This window comes from Pongo pygmaeus, chromosome 8 (assembly GCF_028885625.2).
Source record: "Pongo pygmaeus isolate AG05252 chromosome 8, NHGRI_mPonPyg2-v2.0_pri, whole genome shotgun sequence".
Lineage (NCBI taxonomy): Eukaryota > Metazoa > Chordata > Mammalia > Primates > Hominidae > Pongo > Pongo pygmaeus.
The window spans coordinates 93,705,395-93,731,329 of record NC_072381.2 but is presented as its reverse complement, the minus strand read 5'-3'; the positions used below and the strand labels follow the sequence as shown (position 1 = coordinate 93,731,329).

At 33.9% G+C, this 25,935-nt stretch overlaps 2 protein-coding genes across 2 annotated transcripts in view; both read right to left on the bottom strand.

The window, feature by feature from the left end:
* Positions 1-24,498, bottom strand: part of LIPF (lipase F, gastric type) — a 109,589-nt gene extending 85,091 nt beyond the window's left edge. The window contains exons 1-8 of the mRNA XM_054435657.1: positions 24,457-24,498; positions 23,917-24,039; positions 19,805-19,925; positions 17,145-17,343; positions 16,507-16,622; positions 14,869-15,005; positions 5,447-5,518; positions 2,370-2,441 (exon numbers count right to left, since the gene is read on the bottom strand). The gene's annotated coding sequence lies outside the window, so the exon portion shown is untranslated. The remainder of the gene's footprint in view (positions 1-2,369; positions 2,442-5,446; positions 5,519-14,868; positions 15,006-16,506; positions 16,623-17,144; positions 17,344-19,804; positions 19,926-23,916; positions 24,040-24,456) is intronic.
* On the bottom strand, positions 1,166-25,817 carry LIPJ (lipase family member J). Its single transcript, XM_054503327.1, is given in 9 exon segments — positions 1,166-1,399; positions 2,370-2,441; positions 5,447-5,518; positions 14,349-14,495; positions 14,869-15,005; positions 16,507-16,622; positions 17,145-17,343; positions 19,805-19,925; positions 25,791-25,817. Coding segments are annotated over 9 exon segments (1,125 nt in total).
* Between the last annotated feature and the right edge of the window lie 118 nt (positions 25,818-25,935).

Below are 25,935 nucleotides of genomic sequence, written 5' to 3'. Positions count from 1 at the left end.
CAGGCCTTGTTAAGAGCAGAGTGTTGTCACCTGTTTCAAAACGGTTTCTATTTTTCTCTGTCTGCTAGAGCACAAGAGAATTTTTCTCCAATATTTACTGAGAGAACCTGATCAAGCTCCTGAAAGTAAAACTTAGAAAAGTGTGTTAACTGTCAAAAAGACTGACAAGAGGAATTGTTGATTTTTCAGTCTACTGAACTTTTATTTGTTGTTTGGACTGAGTGGTGACTTTCAATCTTCTTATGTGATAAACTGGAAACGGGAAGTCTGCATGCAATTTTGAGAGAGATTTTAGTGTACATCTCCTGGTGATGCCCATTGTCTTGCCACAGTCCGTGCTTCCTATTATATGTGTTGCATTTATTGACAGTATCCTTTCATTCCAAATCTTAGTCCTCTTTCCATCTTCTAGTACTCTCTTGAATATATCTACACATCTCATGTATAAGAAATTCTTGGATCTTATATGCACCAAACGACAGTGCATAATGTTTTGTGAGTCCAGCCTCAGATCTAGTTACCTAGGAATATAACTCAACCATTGCTGCTCTTAACACACAACAGGCTGGAAAGGAAACTTCCCTCTTCTCAGGCTATACACTCTGGGAAGTGAGGCACAGCCCCTCTATGGTTTCTATGATCTCCCTACATCTGGGACTTTGCCTGAAATGATCACAAGGCAAGCAATATTACATTGGCATCCAGGCTCTCCTTCTTTTTCTTTTCTCCCCAAACTCCTTTATAAAACTTGAAAAGTGTTTTTACTCTTCATTTAGCATAGAGGAACATTAGCTTTCATATCATCAAGTATTTCTCAAAACTCTATTTTTATAATATATGTAATTCCATGTACTTTTGAAAAAAACATTTTTAAAAAGTTATCTCCTGCAATTGAAAATGTTAAAGATTATTGTTTTTGATATGTTATGTAAATTCTATTTTGAAACTCAACAGGCTTCTTAGATTGATTTATAATCTGCCATTTCCCCTGAGATGATGAATGACACTGATTTAATGGCTGGAGGGCCTAAGGTCAATGAGAATATAGAGGAAAAAACTACGTATTTTAGTTTTAAAAATGAAAGAACATACACAGTTAAAAAAAATAAGGATTGGATTTCATTAGGAATGATATAGATCTTTCAACACACAGCGCCATGGTTCTTTATAGATTGTCTTGGATAATATCAATGATTTTATGGTAAACTTGATCATAGACATCTAATCCAAACAAAAAGTCTATATGATTGTAGCAAGAAATAGTTTTATAATAAATGTGGTTTGTGATTTCAGAATGTAAAATGTTAACGTCTTCAGGGTCAGCCAACAAGTCACTTTCACCATTCCAAATTGCAGTTGCCACATTCATGTTTGTCATGTTGTATAATGGAGACGTTGTCTAAAAATAAATGAGTGAAAAAATAGTTTTCATAGAAGATGATACAGTAGAAGGTTTTAATTACTAATTGTTTAAAATGATGAGTTTAAATACTGTTTTAAAATAAGTCAAATCTAATGGATTCAACTTACTGGATCTGTTGAGACAAAGGTATGAAAGTATGAATAGGCATTACAAGTTTTACCTGAAAATAAGTCATACATAAATCTAAACTAGACAGTTTGTTCTAATTCAAAATATTCAAACATTTCACAGAGGTAATTTCAGTACTGTTTATAAAACATGAAAGATTTTAAATCAAATTTTCTGTGGCAGTATTACCGTCAATATGTTTGTCAATAAATTATAAGTATTCGCAGTCCACGTCAACTCTGATCTCTTTGAATTTGATCTTCAAATTTTATATGAAGATCAGACTTTTATATGAACAGATCACATCAGCCTGGCGTTTAGCTGAGACAGAAAAGTATGGAGGAAAAGCATAAACTTTGGAGTCAGACAGACATGGGTTCTAGTACTTCAATAATTTTGTCCTTACACAATTTTTACCACATTCTCATTTACTTCTAATTTTTCCTAATTATTATATATGTTTTCTCATCTTTCCAAATAGAATAACTAGTTTTAGGGTGAATAAATATATTATGCCTTTTATTTCTTATTTAACCAAGTGTAAAGCTATGGATATAAAAACTGCAGTATTTTTCCTCTTGAGAGACAGTAACTTCTTCTACTGCCTGTCAACTTTTCTGGACTTATCCGGGTTATTTGTTGTTAAAATACATAGAAAACATGGAAAAGCCACTTTGGTTGGATGTGACAATATGTATCCAAATAAACATTATCTTCACCTGCTGGTCCTTAATCAGTGTGTTATTGTACTCTGGTGGTTTACAGTTGATCCTTGATCTATAGCAAAGTTATCTGAAAAAGTCAGGAAGGTAGAGAGTTTTTATAGAGAATTATGTACCTGATTATAATGAACCAAGTTCAGATCAGGACTGCCCCAGTCATAAGCTTTCAAATGAGTAGAATTTAAAAGCTGAAACAGAAACAAAAAACAAGACCATATCATTTGTTCATTACAGTGGCAGCTGAGCAAGTTAAGCATGCAATGCATATATACCCCTGTTGTACTGGGTCTGCTGGTATTTATACAGGTGGGCTTCTTCATTCTTCCTTTCCTTTGGATAGGGAAATAAATGGAAGGGGTTGGAGATGGGGGCAGGGGAATCTAAAGAAATAATTCCATTGTCTTTACATGAATGTACATATATCCAAGGCCTTTTTCTACCCAGAGGGGGGCCTCTTTTGGGAGAAGTAACATCAGGCTCCCTCAAATCTTCAGCTCAACAGAGGTCAACACTGAGTGTCTTGCACTGAGACTAAGATAACACCCGCCTAAAACACCATGCTTCAAACAATAGGGCTCAAGAGTTTGTCCCAGAAGTCACTTTTTTCTTTACCCCTTTACACTCACAGCCTCACCACCACTTTCTGGCCAAGGTTACTTATGACCTTGACATTTCTAACACCTTGATCAATTCTGAGGAACTTTCTCATGTTATCTGTTGGCAGCACTTGACATAGTTGTTCATTCCCTCATCCTTGAGATCTTTCCTTCACTTAGCTTCTAGAATACCACAATTTCTTGATCTTCATTTTTACTTTCTGTTCCTTTTCAGCTTTGTTTAGCCAACTTAGTTTCTGCCACCTGACCTGTTAATCTTTTCAGATCTCAGTACCCAATCCTTGCTCAAAAGGATCTTGCTCTTCTGTCTATACTCACTTCATTTGCATTCTTGCCTCTGGCTTTTTGTATTCTCACTGTCTTGGCTTTACATGTCATTTATATTCAAAGTATTTATCTTCTTTTATAAGTCTTTCCTAGATTCTAGGCTCCTATATACAACTGCTTACTCAATATCATCAATTAAATATCTAAAACTTATTTTACCTTTCCTCCAAAACCTTCATCATCAAACCTCCCTATCTCCTTTAATGGCAATATTACCTTTTCATTACATAAGTCAGAAACTTTAGAATCATCCAAGACTCTCTTTCTCTCTCACCTCTTATAGGGTCCTTCATTAAATCTTGTTGCCTGCATGTTCATGATATACATATGTTTATTCAGACTCCATTCATTTTCACCACCTCCACTGTCAACACATCAGTCCAAACTATCGTCATTTCCCATTTGGATGATTGCAGTAATTTTCTAACTTTCTCACTGCTTTCACTCCTGTCCTACTATAGTCTACTCAACATAGCAGCCAATGTGTTCCTTTTTAAAGTGTAAACTATATCATATCACTTTCCTGCTCAAAATCTGCAGTGCCTACTCACTTCACACAGAGTGAATGCCAAAGGCCTTACAATGACATGCAGATCCCTGTCTTACTTATTATTTTTGCCTCCGTTTCCTAAGTTTCTATGTTCCAAATGTCACCATCTCACTGAAGCCTGGCCTAACCTTTCTATTCAAAAGTACAACCCACTTCCCAGCATGCCTAATACCTTTTCCCTACTCTTTTACCCCAATTTCTCCACAGTTCTATTCCCTTCTAACACATTATAATAGTTTTTAAAGTTGACATGGTTATTGTTTATAATCTATATACCTACTAATAATGTGTAAGCTTGAGGATGACAGGAGTTCTTGTTTTGTTCACTGATGTAGCCCATGAACACAGAATATTATAGGGACATAGTAGGTGTACAATAAATATTGTTACAATGGATAAATAATTGCAAAGGTTGTTTAGATTTTTCTAGTCTAGCCATCACCAGAGAAGAAAGTATAACTTATCTTACCTAAATATAAGTTATAATAAATGTTTTCAATAATTTATATCTAATCAATTACATTATAGATTTAAACTTTTGTAAATGAAAAAGCCTTACCCAATATCTTAACAATACTTTAAAGTTACCTAGTGTTTATTAACTTTAATGAACATTCATAATCATTAGCCTTTTCAATTCTTACAATATTTTTCTTAGTTAAATCAGAGAATTATTAATTTCACTTTAAAAATAAAGGAAACTGATTCAGGAAGATTAAATGAGATGCTCAATGTCACCCTGCCACTAAGGTCCAGAGAAAGGATTTAATTTCTGGTCTTTTGATCTGAGAAAAGTGTTCTTTCTACCATGTTATCCTGGTTTTCAACATTAAGATTGCATTCACACTGGATTTTTTTTAACAATATCATTAATTGAACAAATATTAGTTGAGTATCTACTATATGCTAAGAACTGTTGGCCTTGGAAATACAAAAGTGAACAAAACTTCTCATGGTTCTCCAGGAGTTGACAATTTAACAGAGGAGAAAGTGCAGTCTAGTGAAAGCGTTTCAGAGTAGGCATTAGGATAACTAACTGTGTTCCAGTCAGATTTTTAAAAGTGGAATAGCTTTGAAGCATTGGGCAAGTCAATTGTGGGATATGGCCTAGATAATCCCTAGTCTACTGTTGTAACATTTTCTTATTTGTAAAACTGATATTTATATTGCTGTAACAGTACTTAGGTTTAGAGAATTAATTAAATTATGATACTAACATTTTATATTTATTTATTTATTTATTTATTTATTTATTGAGACAGAGTCTTACTCTGTCACCCAGGCTGGAGTGCAGCAGTACAATCTTGGCTCATTGCAACCTCCACCTCCCAGGTTCAAGCGATTCTCCCACCTCAGCCTCCAAAGTAACTGGAATTACAGGCATGTGCCACCACACCTAGCTAATTTTTGTATTTTTAGTAGAGATGGGGTTTCACCATGTTGGCCAGGTTAGTCTCAAACTCCTGACCTCAGGTGATCCACCCGCCTCGGACTCCCAAAGTGCTGGGATTATAGGCCTGAGCCATTGCGCCCAGCCTCAATATTTTATAAACTATAAGGAATTATAGAAATATATAATAATTTCATTTTATCCTTATAAATTTATTACTCTATGGCCATGGTATGATCCCTAGAATAATGAGGTAAACCATGAGTAGCGTAAATTAAATTGTATGGAAATGCACTTTAGCAGTTATACCTGACTCCAATGAAGCATATTTTGAACAGATGTTCCTGCTGGGTTTTGTGAAAAATACACATCCAAACGACTCTGAGGGGTTAAAAAAAAAAAGCATTTTTATATAAGTTGAATCACAGAGAGCATAATCTTTTAATATTTATTGAACTAAATTATTTCAAGAAAATTTAATTTTAAATTAATCATATTAATAAACAAATCATCAAATTATATTTTAATTAAATTTACAAATGTACTTATTCAATTGTACAATTTTTAAATTAATATAGAAGCTATTATTGAATTTCTAAGTTATTTGGTCTGTCACTCACCCTACTGAAAACAATCAAATGTGACTGACACACACCTATACACACACATACACATACACCTTTTGAAAGCATTAAAGAACTAACAAGATAGAAGTAAATTACAAAAATAAATTGAGGAGAGAAATAAAGAACCCCCAAAGACAAGCAAAGAACCAAAGTCAGTTTGTTTAAGGTTATTTGTCAGTCCAGGAGAATATGAAGTTTCATTTTGAGACCTTAGCTTGTTGAAAAAAACAAAAAATCTAAGTCTAAGGCCTGTCAAAGTTGAAAGACTTTAAAAAGAAACACTCTCCATAAGGGCCTCAAATTCTATAGTGCCCAAGGTAAAGCCATGATGTTAATCTGTAATCTATGTTTGCATTGCCTAGATAGTTCCTGGAACCTCAGTGAACCAGACATGTAGAGTACTGATCTCAAACTGACCTCAGGTGCCTTGAAAAAGCAAGCAAGATTTATTTCCACAAGAAGAAAAGGCCTGTCTTACTATTCCAATTCTTAGTAAAAATTTCTCAAAATCAGTTAACCCTACTCAGTCAAAGAAAAGCAAGTATATGAAGACAGAGGTATCATGTAAGAACAAACAAAAATGAAAAAAATAATTTCAAGAAACCTCACAAATATTTTTGATGTTATCAGATGCAGACTATAAAAAATTATTCAGGTTTACAGATATTGTAAAGCAACCACCAGAGGACAGGAACCTTAAGAGAAGAAAAATACAAGAAGCAAATCTTTCATTAATCCCAACTTTCATCCTGCAGACATTTTCCAATATGGTGCAGGGAATTAGAGCCAAACAGAGAATGGTAGTCTTGCTGGGCAGAAGAAACAGAAATCGGTCTGTGTGGGTGCTATGGAGTTGGACTAAAGGCCATAGATTACCAGGAGAAGTAGTCTCCTGAATTAAAGAGAAGTGAATGAAATAAGGCCAACCCTAAAAAGTCTAAAAATGGGCACTGACAATTAGCTAAATGAGGCAAAACTCTTGAGAGGGTAACTGCCATGGTTTGAATGTTTGTTCCCTCCAAAATTCCTGTTGGTTGCCATTGTGGTGGTGTTAGGTGGTGGGATCTTTGTGAGGTGATTGAGCCGTAAAGGCTCTGCCCTCATGGATGGGATTAATGCCATTAAATCCCAGCAGTTTGGGAAGCCGAGGTGGGTGGATCACCTGAGGTCAGGATTTCGAGACCAGCCTGACCAATATGGTGAACCCCATCTCTACTAAAAATACAAAAATTAGCCAGGCATGGTGGCATGTGTTGGTAGTCTGAGCTACTTGGGAGGCTGAGAGAGAAGAATTGCTTGAACCCGGGAGGCAGAAGTTGCAGTGAGCCAAGATTGCACCACTGCACTCCAGCTTGGGTGACAGGGCAAAACTCTGTCTCAAAATAAAATAAAATAAAATAAAATAAAAGGGTGAGTTTGGCTCCCTTTTGCTTCATTGTTGCTTCTTTGCCCTATGCCCTTCACCATGTGGTGGCACAGCAAGAAGGCCATTGCCAGATGTCAGTGCCTTGATCTTGGACTTCCCAGCCTCCAGAAGTGTGAACCAATACATTTCTGTTCACTATGCATAACCCAGTCTCGGGTATTCTATTATAGCAACACAAAATGTACTAAGACAGTAATTTAACCAAGAGAATGTGCAGCGCACTATTCACAGTCCCCTGCAATCAATCCTAGTCACAGAGTGAAACAGGAAAACACAGCCAACAATTAGCACATAAAACAATCAGCAAAAGCAGATGCAGAGATGCTGCAAACATTAGAGTTAGTAAAAGCTTTAAAATAAAGTATGATTAATATGTTAAATAAAATATTTTTTAAAGTTTAAAATGGTCATGAAGGTAGAATATTTTAACACATAATTAGAATTTATTTTATAGTCACTCAAAATAAATTTTTTATTTTTTAAAAATATATAAAATAAATTCTTTATTTTATATATTTTTATATATAAAATAAATTCTTTATTTTATATATTTTATATATAAAATAAATTATATATAATAATATATATAAATTATATAAAAATATATAATTATATATAATATATATGTTATATATATAAATAAATTATTTATTTTATATGGACACTCAAAATAAAAATACAATATCTAAACTTTATTAGATGGATTTAAAAGCAGACTATACACAGCAAAAGACAGGATTATTGAACTCAAATTCAAGCCTATATAAAATATTCAAACTTAAGTGCAAAGAAAAAATAAAACAAAATAGAGCAAAGAAAGATGTTGGCCACTGTCAGGTGGTCCAATATTTGAAAGACGAAAAAGAATTGATATCCCCTTTATCATTTTTTATTGCATCTATTTGATTCTTCTCTCTTTTTTTCTTTATTAGTCTTGCTAGCCGTCTATCAATTTTGTTGATCCTTTCAAAAAACCAGCTCCTGGATTCATGAATTTTTTGAAGGGTTTTTTTTTTTCTCTATTTCCTTCAGTTCTGCTCTGATTTTAGTTATTTCTTGCCTTCTGCTAGCTTTTGAATGTGTTTGCTCTTCCTTTTCTAGTTCTTTTAATTGTGATGTCAGGGTGTCAGTTTTGGATCTTTCCTGCTTTCTCTTGTGGGCATTCACCGATCCCACAGAAATACAAACTACCATCAGAGAATACTACAAACACCTCTACACAAATAAACTAGAAAATCTAGAAGAAATGGATAAATTCCTCGACACATACACTCTCCCAAGACTAAACAAGGAAGAAGTTGAATCTCTGAATAGACCAATAACAGGCTCTGAAATTGTGGCAATAATCAATAGCTTACCAACCAAAAAGAGTCCAGGACCAGATGGATTCACAGCCGAATTCTACCAGAGGTACAAGTAGGAACTGGTACCATTCCTTCTGAAACTATTCCAATCAATAGAAAAAGAGGGAATCCTCCCTAACTCATTTTATGAGGCCAGCATCATCCTCATACCAAAGCCGGGCAGAGACACAACCAAAAAGAGAATTTTAGACCAATATCCTTGATGAACATTGATGCAAAAATCCTCAATAAAATACTGGCAAACCGAATCCAGCAGCACATCAAAAAGCTTATCCACCATGATCAAGTGGGCTTCATCCCTGGGATGCAAGGCTGGTTCAATATATGCAAATCAATAAATGTAATGCAGCATATAAACAGAACCAAAGACAAAAACCACATGATTATCTCAATAGATGCAGAAAAGGCCTTTGACAAAATTCAACAACGCTTCATGCTAAAAACTCTCAATAAATTAGGTATTGATGGGACGTATCCCAAAATAATAAGAGCTAGCTATGACAAACCCACAGCCAATATCATACTGAATGGGCAAAAACTGGAAGCATTCCCTTTGAAAACTGGCACAAGACAGGGATGCCCTCTCTCACCACTCCTATTCAACATAGGGTTGGAAGTTCTGGCCAGGGCAATTAGGCAGGAGAAGGAAATCAAGGGTATTCAATTAGGAAAAGAGGAAGTCAAATTGTCCCTGTTTGCAGACGACATGATTGTATATCTAGAAAACCCCATTGTCTCAGCCCAAAATCTCCTTCAGCTGATAAGCAACTTCAGCAAAGTCTCAGGATACAAAATCAACGTACAAAAATCACAAGCATTCTTATACACCAATAACAGACAAACAGAGAGCCAAATCATGAGTGAACTCCCATTCACAACTGCTTCAAAGAGAATAAAATACCTAGGAATCCAACTTACAAGGGACGTGAAGGACCTCTTCAAGGAGAACTACAAACCACTGCTCAATGAAATAAAAGAGGATACAAACAAATGGATGAACATTCCATGCTCATGGGTAGGAAGAATCAATATTGTGAAAATGGCCATACTTCCCAAGGTAATTTATAGATACAATGCCATCCGCATCAAGCTACCAATGACTTTCTTCACAGAATTGGAAAAAACTACTTTAAAGTTCATATGGAACCAAAAAAGAGCCCGCATGGCCAAGTTAATCCTAAGCCAAAAGAACAAAGCTGGAGGCATCACACTACCTGACTTCAAACTATACTACAAGGCTACAGTAACCAAAACAGCATGATACTCGTACCAAAACAGAGATATAGATCAATGGAACAGAACAGAGCCCTCAGAAATAACGCTGCATATCTACAACTATCTGATCTTTGACGAACCTGAGAAAAACAAGCAATGGGGAAAGGATTCCCTATTTAATAAATGGTGCTGGGAAAACTGGCTAGCCGTATACAGAAAGCTGAAACTGGATCCCTTCCTTACACCTTATACAAAAATTAATTCAAGATGGATTAAAGACTTAAATGTTAGACCTAAAACCATAAAAACCCTAGAAGAAAACCTAGGCATTACCATTCAGAACATAGGCATGGGCAAGGACTTCATGTCTAAAACACCAAAAGCAATGGCAACAAAAGCCAAAATTCACAAATGGGATCTAATTAAAGAGCTTCTGCACAGCAAAAGAAACTACCATCAGAGTGAACAGGCAACCTACAAAATGGGAGAAAATTTTCACAACCTACTCATCTGACAAAGGGCTAATATCCAGAATCTACAAAGAACTTAAACAAATTTACAAGAAAAAAACAAACAACCCCATCAACAAGTGGGTGAAGGATATGAACAGACACTTCTCAAAAGAAGACATTTATGCAGCCAAAAAACACATGAGAAAATGCTCATCATCACTGGCCATCGGAGAAATGCAAATCAAAACCACAATGAGATACCATCTCATGCCAGTTAGAATGGCAATTATTAAAAAGTCAGGAAACAACAGGTGCTGGAGAGGATGCGGAGAAACAGGAACACTTTTACACTGTTGGTGGGACTGTAAACGAGTTCAACCATTGTGGAAATCAGTGTGGTGATTCCTCAGGGATCTAGAACTAGAAATACCATTTGACCCAGCCATCCCATTACTGGGTATATACCCAAAGGACTATAAATCATGCTGCTATAAAGACACATGCACACGTATGTTTATTGAGGCACTATTCACAATAGCAAAGACTTGGAACCAACCCAAATGTCCAACAATGATGGACTGGATTAAGAAAATGTGGCACATATACACCATGGAATACTATGCAGCCATAAAAAATGATGAGTTCATGTCCTTTGTAGGGACATGGGTGAAATTGGAAATCATCATTCTCAGTAAACTATCACAAGAACAAAAAACCAAACACCGCATGTTCTCACTCACAGATGGGAATTGAACAATGAGAACACACGGACCCAGGAAGGGGAACATCACACTCTGGGGACTGTTGTGGGGTGGGGGGAGGGGGGAGGGATAGCATTAGGAGATATACCTAATGCTAAATGACGAGTTAATGGGTACAGCACACCAGCATGGCACATGTATACATAGGTAACTAACCTGTACATTGTGCACATGTACCCTAAAACTTAAAGTATAATAATAATAATAATAATAAAGAAAAAGAATTGAAATGGTAATGGGTGAGAATGTTTAAGTTTGATGAAAGAAACTCAGTGTATCCCAAACGGTGAACCCCAGTTAAACCAGTATAAAGTTTTTGCATTATTTAGGATGTGGATATAAACACAAACTTAACATAAGTAATAATAAATGATACATTTTATAATTTCTAAGAGAATAATAAAAAATATTTCTTAGAGCAGTAACAAAATAAGAGAAGATAAAATAAAGTATTAAAAAGTATTGCAGAAACACAAAAGTAGTCAAGAAATGTGAAATAAAAAGAATACCAGATAGGACAAACAAAAAGCATATAGCAAGATGATAGCCACAAATCTAATCTTAATAATTATATAAAAATAAATTTACTAAATACTGTAATTCAATTAAAAGGCAAAGATTGTCAAATGAAAATATTGTTAATACGATAACTGAAGACATAAAAGACAAGCTTTAAAATATCTTTGAGGAACAATAAGAACAAAAAAACCCATAAAAATTGACTCATCAGATTGAAGATGTATATATATATGTGTGTGTGTATATATAGGTATGTAGATATAAAGGTATGTGTATATATATACATACATACACACTGTGGAATATTAATCAACCATAGAAAAGAAAAAATTCTGCCATTTGTGACAGCATAGATGAACCTGGAGGGTACTGGTAAGTTAAATAAGCCAAATATAGAAAGACAAGTACTGTACGGTATTACTCCTGTGTAGAATCTTAAATAAATAAATAAATAAAAGAGTGAGCTCATAGAAACAGAGTAAAATGGGTGGTTGCCATGGTCTGGCAGGTGGGAAAAATGGGGACATGGTGGTCAAAGGGTATAAACTTTCAGTTATATAGTAAATACATTTTGAGGATTTAACGTACAGCATGGTGACTAGCTAATAATACTGTACTGTATACTTGAAATTTGTTAAGAGAATAGATCTTAAGCACTGTCACCAAAAAGGTGACTATGTGAGGTGATAGATGTGTTAAACTTGATTGTGGAAATTATTTCACAATGTATTTGTTTGTCAGTTGTACCTCAATAAAAAGAGAGAAAATTTCTTTTGTTTTCATTGCCATTCAGGCTACTTGAAACTGTCAAAAATAAAGTTCTGACTGAACAATTTTAAATAGCCTGTACATAAACTTTTAACAGAAACATTCTATAATTAAAACTCAGGTATTTATTATGTCCTTTAATTATAATTCTTCTCTGTGTTTGAAATAAGCTCCAATATAATGCTTAGTTTTCTGGTACACTCCAGATATTCCTTCCATCATGGGTCACTACTGTTTACCTTAATGTAGGTCAAAGGCTTATACAACCCAAATCACATTGTTCTGTTCATCCTTCTGGATGAAGAAGTGCACAGTAGCTTTCATAAACACCTGTCAGGCCTATTTGTGAGCAATCTGAAATGTTTACCAGAGTCTCTACTTCACCTTTATCAGAAAGATAAGAAGGAATCCATTCCCTGAAAGGGACCTAAATAATAACCACACACCCTTGACAGCTGCACTCAGATATCTCAGGCTCATTTCCCTTCATAAGAGTTAGAATTTCTTTTTGTAAATCATCACCAAAAAATTGTAACACTTGGACAAGGTCAAAACTTTGGTTGTTTGATGATACATTTTCCAAGTCACATTGTGAGCCTTTTTATCATCTGTTTTTTCTTGCATCGTGACTTGCTTTCAGTTCTCATGACTTGCTTTCAATTCTCTGGGTGGTTTTCCACACCTGAGTGACATCGGTCAGATTCCACTCACTGCCTTTTTACAAACTACCAGATTATCTTTTGGTTTTTCATACTGGCTCTAAGCAAATAATTTTAAGCCAGACCCTACTTCCTCCACAGATCTTGCTAGGCTCAAGAGACTGATTCAAGCTGAACCACAGTTTCACAATTAACTATTTCCAAACACACTGTGTGTGAAAATTTTCTACTTCCAACTTCCTACAATTCCAGCTAAATTAAGACACAGTCATATTACAATCTACAACACTGTCAACTTCCGTTGCAGAAGAAATGCCACAGTTTTGAAGGCTAGAAAACGAGAGTATAAACAAGCTTTTCTAATAATTTATACACAAAAGAGTTCTCAGAGACATCACATTATAATTACAAAAAATATAGAATTGGCCAAATATACTACCTAAAACATAGAGTGAGTGGATAAGTAAAAATAAACATTGTATTTATGATTCTTCCAGGCCTCTCATAGTAGGGGCTTAGCACTAGATGAACAGAAAAATATGAAAAAAAGGGAATGTGAAAGTAATCCTTTCTGCCTTCTCTGGCAGAAGGTACATTGCTCATATCTTTATGGGTGGAAAAGATGAGAACTGAGTTTCTTATAGCATTCTAAAAATAAGGTAAGGTTGAACAAAATCAGCAAAGTCAACAAACATGTCCTTGTGGCATAAAAATGTGTTTGGGAATTAAGAGAATACCTGTCTTTCTTTGAATGTCTATGTTGGCTCTCTTTGAGAAGCTCTTAAAAGGTCCAGGTACAAGAACCAACCTCTAGTCCAAATGGCACATTTGCTTCTGCCAAATCTGGATGTTTAATTTAATGTGATGAAAAATACTTAGAATGAATGCCTATATTCTTAAGAGAACCTATACACAATCAATCCAAAGGTTTTGGTAATAGTACCTTGAGTACCACAATAGTTTCCCACTCCAAGAGTATTGATAAAAGCTAGAAACTTAAAGATAATTGGCAGGCACTAATTCTAATTATGGAAGGATCAACAAGGATAGGAAGGAGTGTTAGGAACCAGGAGGAGGAGTTATGGAGTTACAGGTAACAAATGAATAGAAGAGTACCTAAATCTTAGAAGTCTCAGGAAACTAATACCCAATAGCAAAGGTCAATAAAGATACCCACCACATCAGCTGTTCTCGAATATTTACAGACAGCAAGACAAATATGGAGTAAAATAATACCAGCATGTTAATGCAAGTTAGTTGTACAATGTTGGTGTAGTCATAAAATCAGATAGGCTAAGAATCTGACTACTAGTGTATGTGGATGAAACACAAAATGACAGAAGGTATAACACAAGCACTATTATTATTATACTTTCCAAATATTGGAAAATATATATATTTCAAATACAACTTGTTCTTACCATATTTAAGTTTTTTGGGTCATATCCAAACATCATAAACAAGATATTGCAGCAAATCTTATCAAAAATTTGTAGTGGACAGAGCTTTGAACCAATGAATTTTTTAAATGAGGTTTTAGACAAGAAGTCTTTGTTGCCAGAAAAAGCCTGTAAAATAAATTTATTTTATTCACATTTGGATGACCACGATAAGTGCTAAAGAAATGTTGTGGCAATTCACTATGTATAAAACCAAATAAATTATTTCACAGTAGTTTGAAAATTTTAAATAAAGGAAAAAACTTAGAAGTAGGGTGTGGAGATGGTTTGGCCACTGGTTTACTTCTCACAGTGAGGTTCTAAAGTTATAATAAGTAAAATTGTATTCCTTTGCAGAAACAAAAGCAAGAATCTAGTGTAAATGAAACCAAAAATTTCAATTCATACTTGTGGTTGTCTACGTATAGTCAAGATCCCTTATTTGAAAGCATAAAATTATCAATTTGGGTTATCAATGACATAAAATAAAGGTAGAACATACCATGACTATTGACTTCCATTTTTATGTCATTCTAATTAAAGGACTTTTTAAGTACTTTGTGGAAAAAACTGGTGCTAAAGCAAAAAATATTTTGATTCTTTCAGCTATCTTTGGTATAGTAGAAAATGTTATGAAACCTAAAATAAAATAAGATATAAATTAGTAAGCTATTCTTAAGCAATTACTAGCATGTAAGAGATGACACCAAGGAGAATAAGAGTAAGTTCAAAAATAGTTTCTGAACAATTAACTTATTTCTTAATTCACTTATCAAACATTTTTAAATCACCCAGTATATAACATTATATTGATCATAATATAATGCTGTAATTTGGGTTTCTAAAATGTATAGACCATAAAGAATGATAATTTAGCAATAAATCAGACATGTAACACCATAGTTTAAAATTTGGAGCAATATGGAAAATTTTTGTAACTTCCAATGGTGAAAATGAAATATGTGAAATTTTCAGACAGATGAATCTTATAATTTAGGTGACAGGCTTAATAAATGTCCCATCGTTTTAATATTTATCTTCAATATATTTTAAAACTCCTTATCTTCTTATACAGAGGATACAAAGCATCTTATTTTATTGGCAATTTAGAGGCATTAATGTGAAAAATAGTCATTTTTTCCCTTTGCCATCTTATGAAGCTATCTACTTACACATCAATATTCTGATTGGTTATTTATTTATTTATTATCTATTTATTTAGGTCAGGTTCTGAGAAGCCAAACAACCAAAGAATTATATATCATATAATAAGACAACAAGCTCCAACACTCATTACTCATTTTTTCTCTTATTTCTACGTTTTCAGGCATTCCTGGTTTTAGATAATTGAATAGTTGATGAGAATTTGGACTAAAAGTCACATATATGGTTAATACATGTCAGAGAAAAGATCTATACAAAATGGGATTAGATTGTTACTCAACATGCTTTTTCTAGTAAGAAGTGGATTATTTCTATAAGAAAATTATAGTCTTCAGCTTAGAAATGACTTACTTAATATTAGCTTCATTATAAGATGGCTTTTTCTCCCTGCAAAGTGGGTAAAGAGGTTTACAGTACCATGCAAGAGAATTATGTTAGGTCATAGGTCATTTATTTTCGAAAGTAAAGTTGTTAATGTATTAGGCATTAGAGTTCTGATTAAAGTTCTTTTCTAGTCATCTTTAAATATAGAAAGAATTTCCTGATTTTTGTTCATTTCTTAAGTTTGATCAGTCCTAAATGCAAAAACATACATAGCTTTTTCATCTTTTCCACTCATAAAATCCTATGCTACATTTTTAAAAGGAAAAATAATGTGAAAGTTCTATTTGTAGAACAAATAATAGTGGCAATCTCACTTTGATCTTAAATAACATAGATATCCAACTTTTATACAATTTGAAACAAACAAAACCACAACCAACCTTGTCTTTACAATCAATTCTTTGTGACTAGAGAAGACTCCATGGGGGATCAAAGCAGCATGTAAGATTCCAGGGCATTCTGCCGTACTATGTTTGTCTCACAGTTTTTGTTTTACTTACAGGTCTAGAAGCTTATCTACAACTTTAAGAAGTATATGCACAACCTTAAAAAAGAAATTAAGGGATATTTGCAATAATCTTTCTTGGCATACCAATAGTAGTACCCTGTGAATGGCCTACATAAAATATTTCCTCTTGTCTGGTTTGCTTCACAATGAAATCAATAGAGGCTGGAAGGTCATAGTCATATTTTGCCATCTCGTCAAAACTACAAAAGAAAGAGGAAAATAAAAATAGCACTTTCTACTAATGTTATGTTAGTATTTGAAAATAATGAATAGATAAATGAATAAAGGCAATTTTCTACTCTAGTTATTAATAAGGAAGTTATATGGTATAATGTATCTTCTGAATAGAGACTTCTGTGGGAACTCAAACTCAAGGAAATAAAATCACAACGCAGTCTTATAAAGAGGGTGTTTGTATATGAAAAATAGAGTAGGGTAGACAAAATATATGAGTTATAGAGTAGAAGAGTAGTTAAAGGAAGGATGGGCTTGGTCAGTAAGGTACTAAGTAAGAAATAAAGATTATTGCTGAAACGTAAGAAACAAACTCAAAATCACACAAGTACTCTTTAATTTTCAAGCAAAAATTCACATAAATTTTAATAGTCTATGGAAAGTCCTAAATTGTGAATAGAGTAAGACCTAAATTTTATTTTATTGCATTCAAAATGAAAAATTTGTATACACTTATAAAATGAAATGTTACTTCATTTTATTTGTACCTGAAAGCCCAGAATTCTTTGGAATTCGTTTCTAGGTACAAGTGTTTCCTGGACCAGGTATTTCCTCTGCTATTTCCCATCCACACATCATAACCAGCATCTGCCAGAATGAAGCCCAGACTATTGTTGGGAAGATTGGAAATCCAGCTGCTGGCAGATATAAGCAAACCATGTTGCAAGTATACAACAACCCTCTGAGCTGAAAAAAAAAATGTAGAAAGTTCTTTATAAATTTTGTAGTTATCTATATGAAAATATCTTATCTGAAATTCAAACTTTTAGTACATGACAGTTTAAAGATTTTTAAAAATTGTTTTCATAAGTGGGGTAAGTTATTAAGATTTAATCCCATTGTATGACAGAGCTGTTTAATACAGTTCACTAATGGATGTCTTTCAAATAACCAAGTGAGCAATTAGGTCACATCACACTTAAATATGTACATTTTACTGAGAAAAAATAATCAAAATTTTATAGTAATTCAAGCACTCATACACATTTTAAGTAACACATTTTAAATCAGGGATCAATTACGTAGCAAAGTTGACACATCCATTGGCACATGGCCATGGTATCTACTGGTCCTACCATATAACTCCCATCAAGAGGCTGCCAACCTGATAGAAAAATGAAACAAGCCCTTGAATGCTCAGTAAAAGCCAGCTGGGAAAAATCCAGCTGGGAGATGACACCCTGTAAGTATGGGCACTATCCTTCAGGATTTATTGTACATCTTTTAAAAATGGTGAGAATATATTAGTGATTCCTCAATAAGCAGAATCCAGAAGTCTGAGGAACAAGAGCTTGCCATCACTCCTAGTAACCCATTTAGGGATCTGTTCTTACAATTTTAGCCTCTACATATCTAGAGGCCCTGGTCTCCAGAGAGAAAATGCTTCCACCAAGGCACTGTAAGCATCCTAACAAACAAGGCTATGACCACTGCCTGGTCACTTTGGGCTCTTCATTACTGAAGACCAGGAAGTTTGTTGACCCTGATCATCATAAGGAAGTAGGTCTGCTGATACAAAATGAGGAAAGGGAGAAATACATTTGCTCTTCAGGTGATCCACTGAGTCATCTTTTCCTACTTCTATGCCCGGTTTTAACTGTACATGAACAAGTACAACTATCATCTGATATGAAAATGTTAGCCCCTAGGGATGAAGGCCTGGCTTACCCTATCAGGCAGGCTATCTGAGAGGCAGAGAAAGCTAGAATAGATGGTGGAGGAGGACATTTATAAGTACTAGTTATGGCCTTAGGTTGCTTTTTTAAGGGTTTACTATTGCTCATCAGGCAGGCTACCTGAGAGGTAGAGAAATCTAGAATGGACAGTGGAGGAGGACATTTATGAATACTAGTTATGGCCCTAGTGTTGCTTTTTAAGGGTTTACTATTGCTCCTTTCTCTGTAGAATTGCCCATGGCCAAATTGGAACTGCCTCACCTAAAAGACAACACCTCCTTCTAGGGGTAGCCTTCAGGCAATGATTAACTGATTTGGGAAGGCAAAAAGCTGGCTCTCTGATCTCAAGGTGGGACCACCTCTGTAGTGTAATTTTTATGGGAACCTTGAACTCCTCTGAGATCATTTTTTAGCTAGCCCCAAGTTGAGTCATATTATATTATTCCTTAACTCTTTACCCTACTTTATCCTAATTTCCATGTTACTGCCTCCTGACAGTATTTCATCAATCAGTCACATGTACCTGAACCCCTCTCTCAGGCTCTGCCTTTAGAGCACTCTAAGGCACTTGCTGTGTTTTAAAATTATCTTTAAATCTTTAATACAGTACTTGTAAAATGAGGTCATAGCTTGGGGGATAATTACTATTATTATATAAAATCTATGTTAAGATTTTCTGCTACTGGGTATAACCTTTATAAATATGCAAAATTATGTTAATTGAGGTTGTTTCAAATTAATATCCTCTCTGAAGTGTATTTTAATGTTCAAAATAACTTGAGAGGATGCCCTATAATATAAGAAACATTCTATTTGTTTCACATCCTGTTTCCTTCTGAAAGAAACATTCTTTCAGGAAGAAAAGCTAAGGAGAAAAAAAAATACTTGGCTTTTATTTGGGTAATTATATGAATAGGCAAAAGTAATCCATTACATATTCTACTAGTAAGTGGCAGATCTAGGATTACAACCCAGATCTCCTAACAAATTCTAGTGTATTTTGCACCACACTCTGATGATTCAAATGTACTTACTGTTGGAATAAAGAGCCCTAAGGCTGCTACCAACCTCATCTCTCTGCTATTTCTAGAGGATAGAATCACAAAGACAAAGAAGGAAATTTGTACCAGCTTTTCTTCAAAACCTAGAGCATAATAATGTTATTGTGTTTCAGAGCATTTCTAATTTCTCATCAGAAAAAGAAAATTCTAGAGAATCAACATGTAAGAGCAAAGTGATCCACAAAGGAAACCTGGGAAGAACAGCTTGTGTTCCATCACAACCTCTCTGTGACCAGAAGGCTGGTGTATCTTCTTGTGTGACTCTTCTTGTAGCATGCGGGAAGATACATGGGAAGTTAACTATTCACTTAATCTTAAGATGCTTTTCTTGTCCTACGTTCTCCGTCAATTGGAGCAATTAAGAACTTCAGGTCCCAGATAGTCACCAATCCATCTTCAATTGAATATTACCTAGATTTTTATTATTGTCTGTCCTCCCATAAGGAATTCTATAAAGGCCAAGGATATAACCATCTTCGGTTACAATATCATATTCTTCATCAGGGTAGCCCCAGTAGGAAATAATCTGGCTCTAGATAAAGAAAAGGCAAATCTTTTAGCATAAAATTGTTATCCAATTAAGTTGAATGGTTTACCATTTCTAACGCATTATGTGATAATGAACCTTGGGATTCTCTCTCAATCTCAAGCCTATCTATTTTTATTTTCACTAATTTACTAATTCATTCAGGTAATAAATATTTGTAAAACACCTACTGAGCAGCAGTTTTATATACTAGGGATTGAAAGAATAAAACAAACAAACAAACAAACAAACAAACAAACCCCTACCCTCAAAGAGATATCTCAAGAATATTTTCTTTTTTTAACTAGTAGTCTCTCATACTTTTACCTACCCACCCATATACAATTTAAAAATATACATGCATCCATAAATGTTTGCATGTCTATGTGTATATCTAATCTTATATCTGAAATTTCTATATTTATAAATATATAGAAGAGAAGGAGGTATATATTCATACCTTCATATATATGAATATATATTTCAAATATGTGAAAGTATGAATATAGTTACACATTTTTCATTACAAAGATAGAATAAGGCTGGAGGAGAAACTAAGCTATACAATAGTAGATGAGAAACATTAACATAGAGACATGTACATTTGACTGTAAATCTATTAACTTAAAATTCCAAATTTGAAGAGTAGCATTCTCTGTTATTTCAGCAGTCCAGATTTATTTTCTAACAACTTAAAATATTCATATCTGCTTCAGGGTTCACAGATCTTTGATTTTGAAAGACACCATGAGTAATTCCAAGAATTCGGATAAAATACATTATTGTGAAAAGATACCACATTTGGGACCTATATATAAAAGGGAGATGTTTGTACAGTTAAAATTGCAGCAAATAATACCATTTATAAAACTGCAGCAAATAATTCTGTGAGGTAGGAAATATTACTGTTTTCAGGTGAGAAAACAGAGGCTTTGAAGAATTAAATAACTTGGTTAAAACCATAAAATGTATAACTGGCAGTCAGAATTCAGATTCAGGACTGCTTAATTTCAAAGTCCATGCTTTTCTGGCTACCCTATTTTGTAGATAAATTCCCTCTTAGAAGTCTCCATTATAGTATTGCTCAGCCCAATTCTGAGAGCTTTATCATGTATTACAAATTAATTGATGCGTGAATTAATGACGTAATATTATTACCAGCCTAACATTTATTTAATGTATGTTTAATTGTTTTTTTAGGAGGGAGGGGAAAGAATGGGGAGATTTGGAAGCTTGGATAACTTTCATTCAGCAACTCATTTTATTTTTTTTACAGATAGGTGATTTTTGAGTCTCCTAAATTCTAGGAAGGCAGAACTCTTAAGTTTTTTCTTAAAACAATAAACCAGGTACTCACAGAGGCTGCCATCCAGATTCTACCCCAAAAAGCATGACTTACTAATCTTATGAGCCTTGTACAATAAGCCAAGCACTATACTCAGAAGGACATGATTTAAGGATTATAAAACCCCTAGTTCCACCACTCATTAGCTAGGTGACTTAAAGCAGATTACTTAACCTCTCTGATCATCAGTTTCCCTGCCTACAAAATGCAACTAATACCTACTTCTCAGGATTGTTATAAAACTTAAATCTGATCAATGTAATATGATGTATTAGTGTAATATCTGTCATATAGCTGACATTAATATGTAACAATCCTCCTTACTCAAGAGAATAAATTACAAGCAATTTAGGGACATAATTTACATGCACATACTTGATATGTCTTTCTTATATATTTATTAGTCCAGTTTCCAGTGCACTGATAGCTTGAAAAAAATTATGTAAATCTGAAAGTTTTAAAGTGTATTCATTTTTAAAAAAACACTTTCTAACTGAAAACATTAATTTACAGAAGCTACACTTCTCTCCTTTGGTCCAAGTATTTATATTTTCTATAATATCTGTGATTTTCATTGAAGGCAACAGCAAAGTTTAAAACAGCATTACCAATATCTTCTACCAAAGAGAAGAGCAAGAGCTGCTAATTTAACCGCACAAGGAAAAACTTTATAACGTTTGGAATCACATTTAGATATTCCTCTTTGGTTGTATTTTTGGAAAAGTGCTCAGCAGGCAGCAAGTCTACTCAGTTCTCTCTCCTCATGGGCTGTCTCAGATAAGTATATGGAAATAGCTTGGGAAGGAATATTTTCTCTGTCTGTACAATGTATTAACTGATATTGTAGCTTACTACACACTGCTTGCTTCCTAGCTGAGGTTTTAAGATGCTTTGCATTATATCTAGAAGCAATGTATAGACTATCATCTGAAACAAGATACCTTTTAAAATAAAATTCTATTAATAATTATCTTGGGAAAATAGGCATAATCTGGACTGTTCCAGGCATGTAGGTTTTGACTGCCCAATTTATAGCCTCAAATATTTACCCAAATTTTAATATTTTTGTACAAAGAAAACACAGAAGGATAAGCCTTTGATATATAGTTGTGGTACTCCTAATAGCCACCAATGGGAAATGTTTAAACTGAATGAAATTAACCTTATTATTTGCAGTGACTCATCAACCATACAAAGCAACTAGTGAAAAAGTTCACTAAAGTCTAGAATGTGGCCATTGAGCACTTGAAATGTGGCCAGTGATAAACTGAATATTTTATTTTAGCTAAATCAATTTTAATATGAAAGCTAAAGCAGTGTAAAATACTTTTCTATTAAACACAACTTTAAATTTTTATAATATTTTCTGTATTGTTAATCCAAATTCAAGATTGTCTTGAAACAAAAGCAATACTTGTCAAATATCCCATAACTGAAAACAAGAAAATCGCAGGATGACATGTTTTTTCATCCATATCATGCTGAATGGAAAAGCTCATTTATTACCTTAATAAACTGCTACTAGACTTTATGTTGAAATGAAAACTTTCCATAATGCAATTCAATAATAATGATTTACACATTTTTCTAACATGAATCAATATGCTGATTTTAATTCTAAACAACAGCATTTATATAAATTGGCTACAAAACTACAAGAAAAATAGTTGATATTAATAAATTTAGAGTTTCTTTGCAACTCAAACTGGAATTTGATATTAATAATTTTAAGTTGACATGAGCTATTTAAATATACTTAACTTGGAGAGATAGAGTTTTTAAGTTGATATGCTTTTACTTCAAAGTCTAATCAATTTTTCTAAAAAAGATAAATAATTTTGTCATAGTAGATGCAAATATAGGAGAAAATGATTTATTTATAGTCAATTCAGTTACTGAAACTTTTAAATATGTTTCAATTTAGGTATGTGAAACTACTCTTGTAGGTGTAAATTTTATGAACTCTAAAAACACCTCAAGTGTGTCTAACACAAATTTAGCTCCAGAATTAAGATCTTTTATACATGTAAAATAAACTGTGGATTTTGAAGGTTTACAAAAAAAGATAATGTAAAATATCTCATCAATAATTTTTCTAATACTTACATGTTGAAATAATAATTTGGATAAAATGGTTTGCTATTTATTAAGTTCATGCAAGATATCATAGAAGTAATCACCACTACTAGATTAAAATATTATCTTGGCCTGTAAACCTTGTACCTAATGGAGCAGGTAATCATTATTACTTCAATTTAAGTTACTTGCCATAATTTTCCATCCATGCTGGCTGCCTGGTGAGATACTATTCCATGGAGCAAATCACTGGTGTTTGCTCTGCTAAGAGGCAAACTTTCATAAGGCAGCCAAAGATGAAAGTGAGTAAAAAGTGTAGTTTTGTACCACAGCACTAAAACTGGAGGTTACCAGAATTTTAAATAATGATTTTTAAAAGCTATCACCCATTTAGCAAAAGTACTTAAACAAAATATGAAGATATCAAATATCTGTAATATTAATAACATTAATCCATAACTACAATATAATTTCCTAAAAGATGGCTTGAGAATTATGTTTCTTTAGCTTCTGCCATTAAAATGATTAGTTTGACTCTAGGTACAACACACAACAATGAAAAGTATTATATCATACCTCTCTGCTTTTGTGGATTTTAAGTGTCCAATGTATGTGTCTTCAAAGTAGTCATATATTGTGTTTCTTTTAGCAAAAGTTGCTAAGTAGAGTCATAGGAAAGCTAAGAAAAAGCATATTATACTAAAAAAAAAATAAAAAGAGAACATTTAGCTCAAGGCAATATTAAATTCAGCTTCCTATTTTTTTCCAAGCCCCTTTCCCATATGTTAATCCAAATACATTCACATCTTGACAAAAATGAGAAAACCACTACAGAAGTTGTCAGTGATAGTTTCCCGCTAGTGTCCATTAAAAAGCAATTAAAATTATTAAGATATGAAACTTCCTTAAAAGTCTGAAGTAGATTTATTTTTCTCTCTGGCAGTTATTGTAATAACAGTAACAAGTAGTGACTATGCAGTCTATAATGACTTAAAGGAGTTCAAATATAGAAGCAACAGTCTTAAAAGTATTGTTAGGTCTCAAAAGAAGACATATACGCGGCCAATGAACACATGAAAAAGTTCAACGTCACTGATCATTATCCAGCTGAATTACCATCCGGTCTATCTTCATTTAAGTATTATCCTCAAAAGTCTTGTATATTTTCCAGCAAACAGATAGTGAACCCTCATAGTCTCTGAGAATTCTAACTTTGATTCTAGTTGCCAGGGAAACTGTGTTGAATATGACAAAATTTCTACCCTGTTGGTGCTTAAATTCTAGTAGGAGACAAACAATAAATAATAAATAAGTAAACAGGTAAAAAAGCGAGATTACTTCTAAAAGGGATTGAGATGAAGAAAATAAAGCATTCATTTTTCCATCATTTAATGGAATAGGGAGTCACTGGGTGACTATTTTAGGTCAAGTGGTTAGAGAAGACCTCTTTTAGGTGGCTTTTAAGCTGATTTGAATGAAGTATTCAAGGAGTCAGCCTTGAAAAGATCAAGAATAGGAAAAAAGTCAAGGGAAAAGGTCAAGGTGATTAGGAAAAAATAAATATTAGACATGGGGGCTGTCTCACCTATCTTGCAATCCTAGGTGACCTAGTCATTCTAGGTCATCTAGTCATTCTTACCTTTCCAGAAAGCTGCACTACTGCCAAGTAGTCAACCAAGGACCCATTATGCTATTAACTGTGAAATCAGATGTTACCCATTCTGGAGGTTGGGACGTAATGAGAAATTGCAAACCACAATGGCTATTTCCATTTGATGACCACAGCAATCTAAAATTCTGGATAACTGTTTTTGAAAGAGCGTATGATCATAGGGAGAAAGAAAAAAGACAGTGAAAGATTAATGCAAATTCACAACTGCAGGAGATGCAAGCAAAAAGGATGCTGTATACACAGAGAACAGCGTAAGTAAAGGTTTTCTTCTGCCATACATAAGTGGACAATCTGAGGATGTGTTCAAGGAAAAGAAAGAAATTCAGTTTAGCCATAGCACAGAACAAATGAAGATACAAACGTAAGCGATAACTGTAGGATGAGAATATATTATTGAACATTTTTTATGCCAAATTAATGAATGGAACTTAATTCTGTATGAAACTGAGAGCTACAGAAAGTTTTTGGGGATAGTAATGACTTATCTAGAAGCTGGGTGCAGAACTGGGAAGTAGGAAGACTAGTTAGAAAGCTACGGTAATAATTCCAGTAAGAACTGATGGCCTGAACTGGTCTGATGGTAGTGGGGTTATCAGAATTTACTAACATTAGTGTCACTGAAGTTGGTATACAACCCTCCACTGCTAAATTTGACTGGCTTAAAAAAAAACCTAATGGCTTGAACTCAAGTAGTGAATTCATTTTTTGGCAATTACTCTCTGAAACGTTAAATGTTCACAGTGGGCAGAGTGCAGTGAAGAAAAAGTTCCAACTTTACCATATTCTGTTCACTGTTTTCTGCCATTGCTGGTGGAAATGGAATTTGAGCAACATTTCTGTTGTACAATCTGATGTGACTCGATGATTCAAGAGACAATGGAGAAATGGTCAAAAAGACCTGAGGACTGATAGGTACCAAGGAT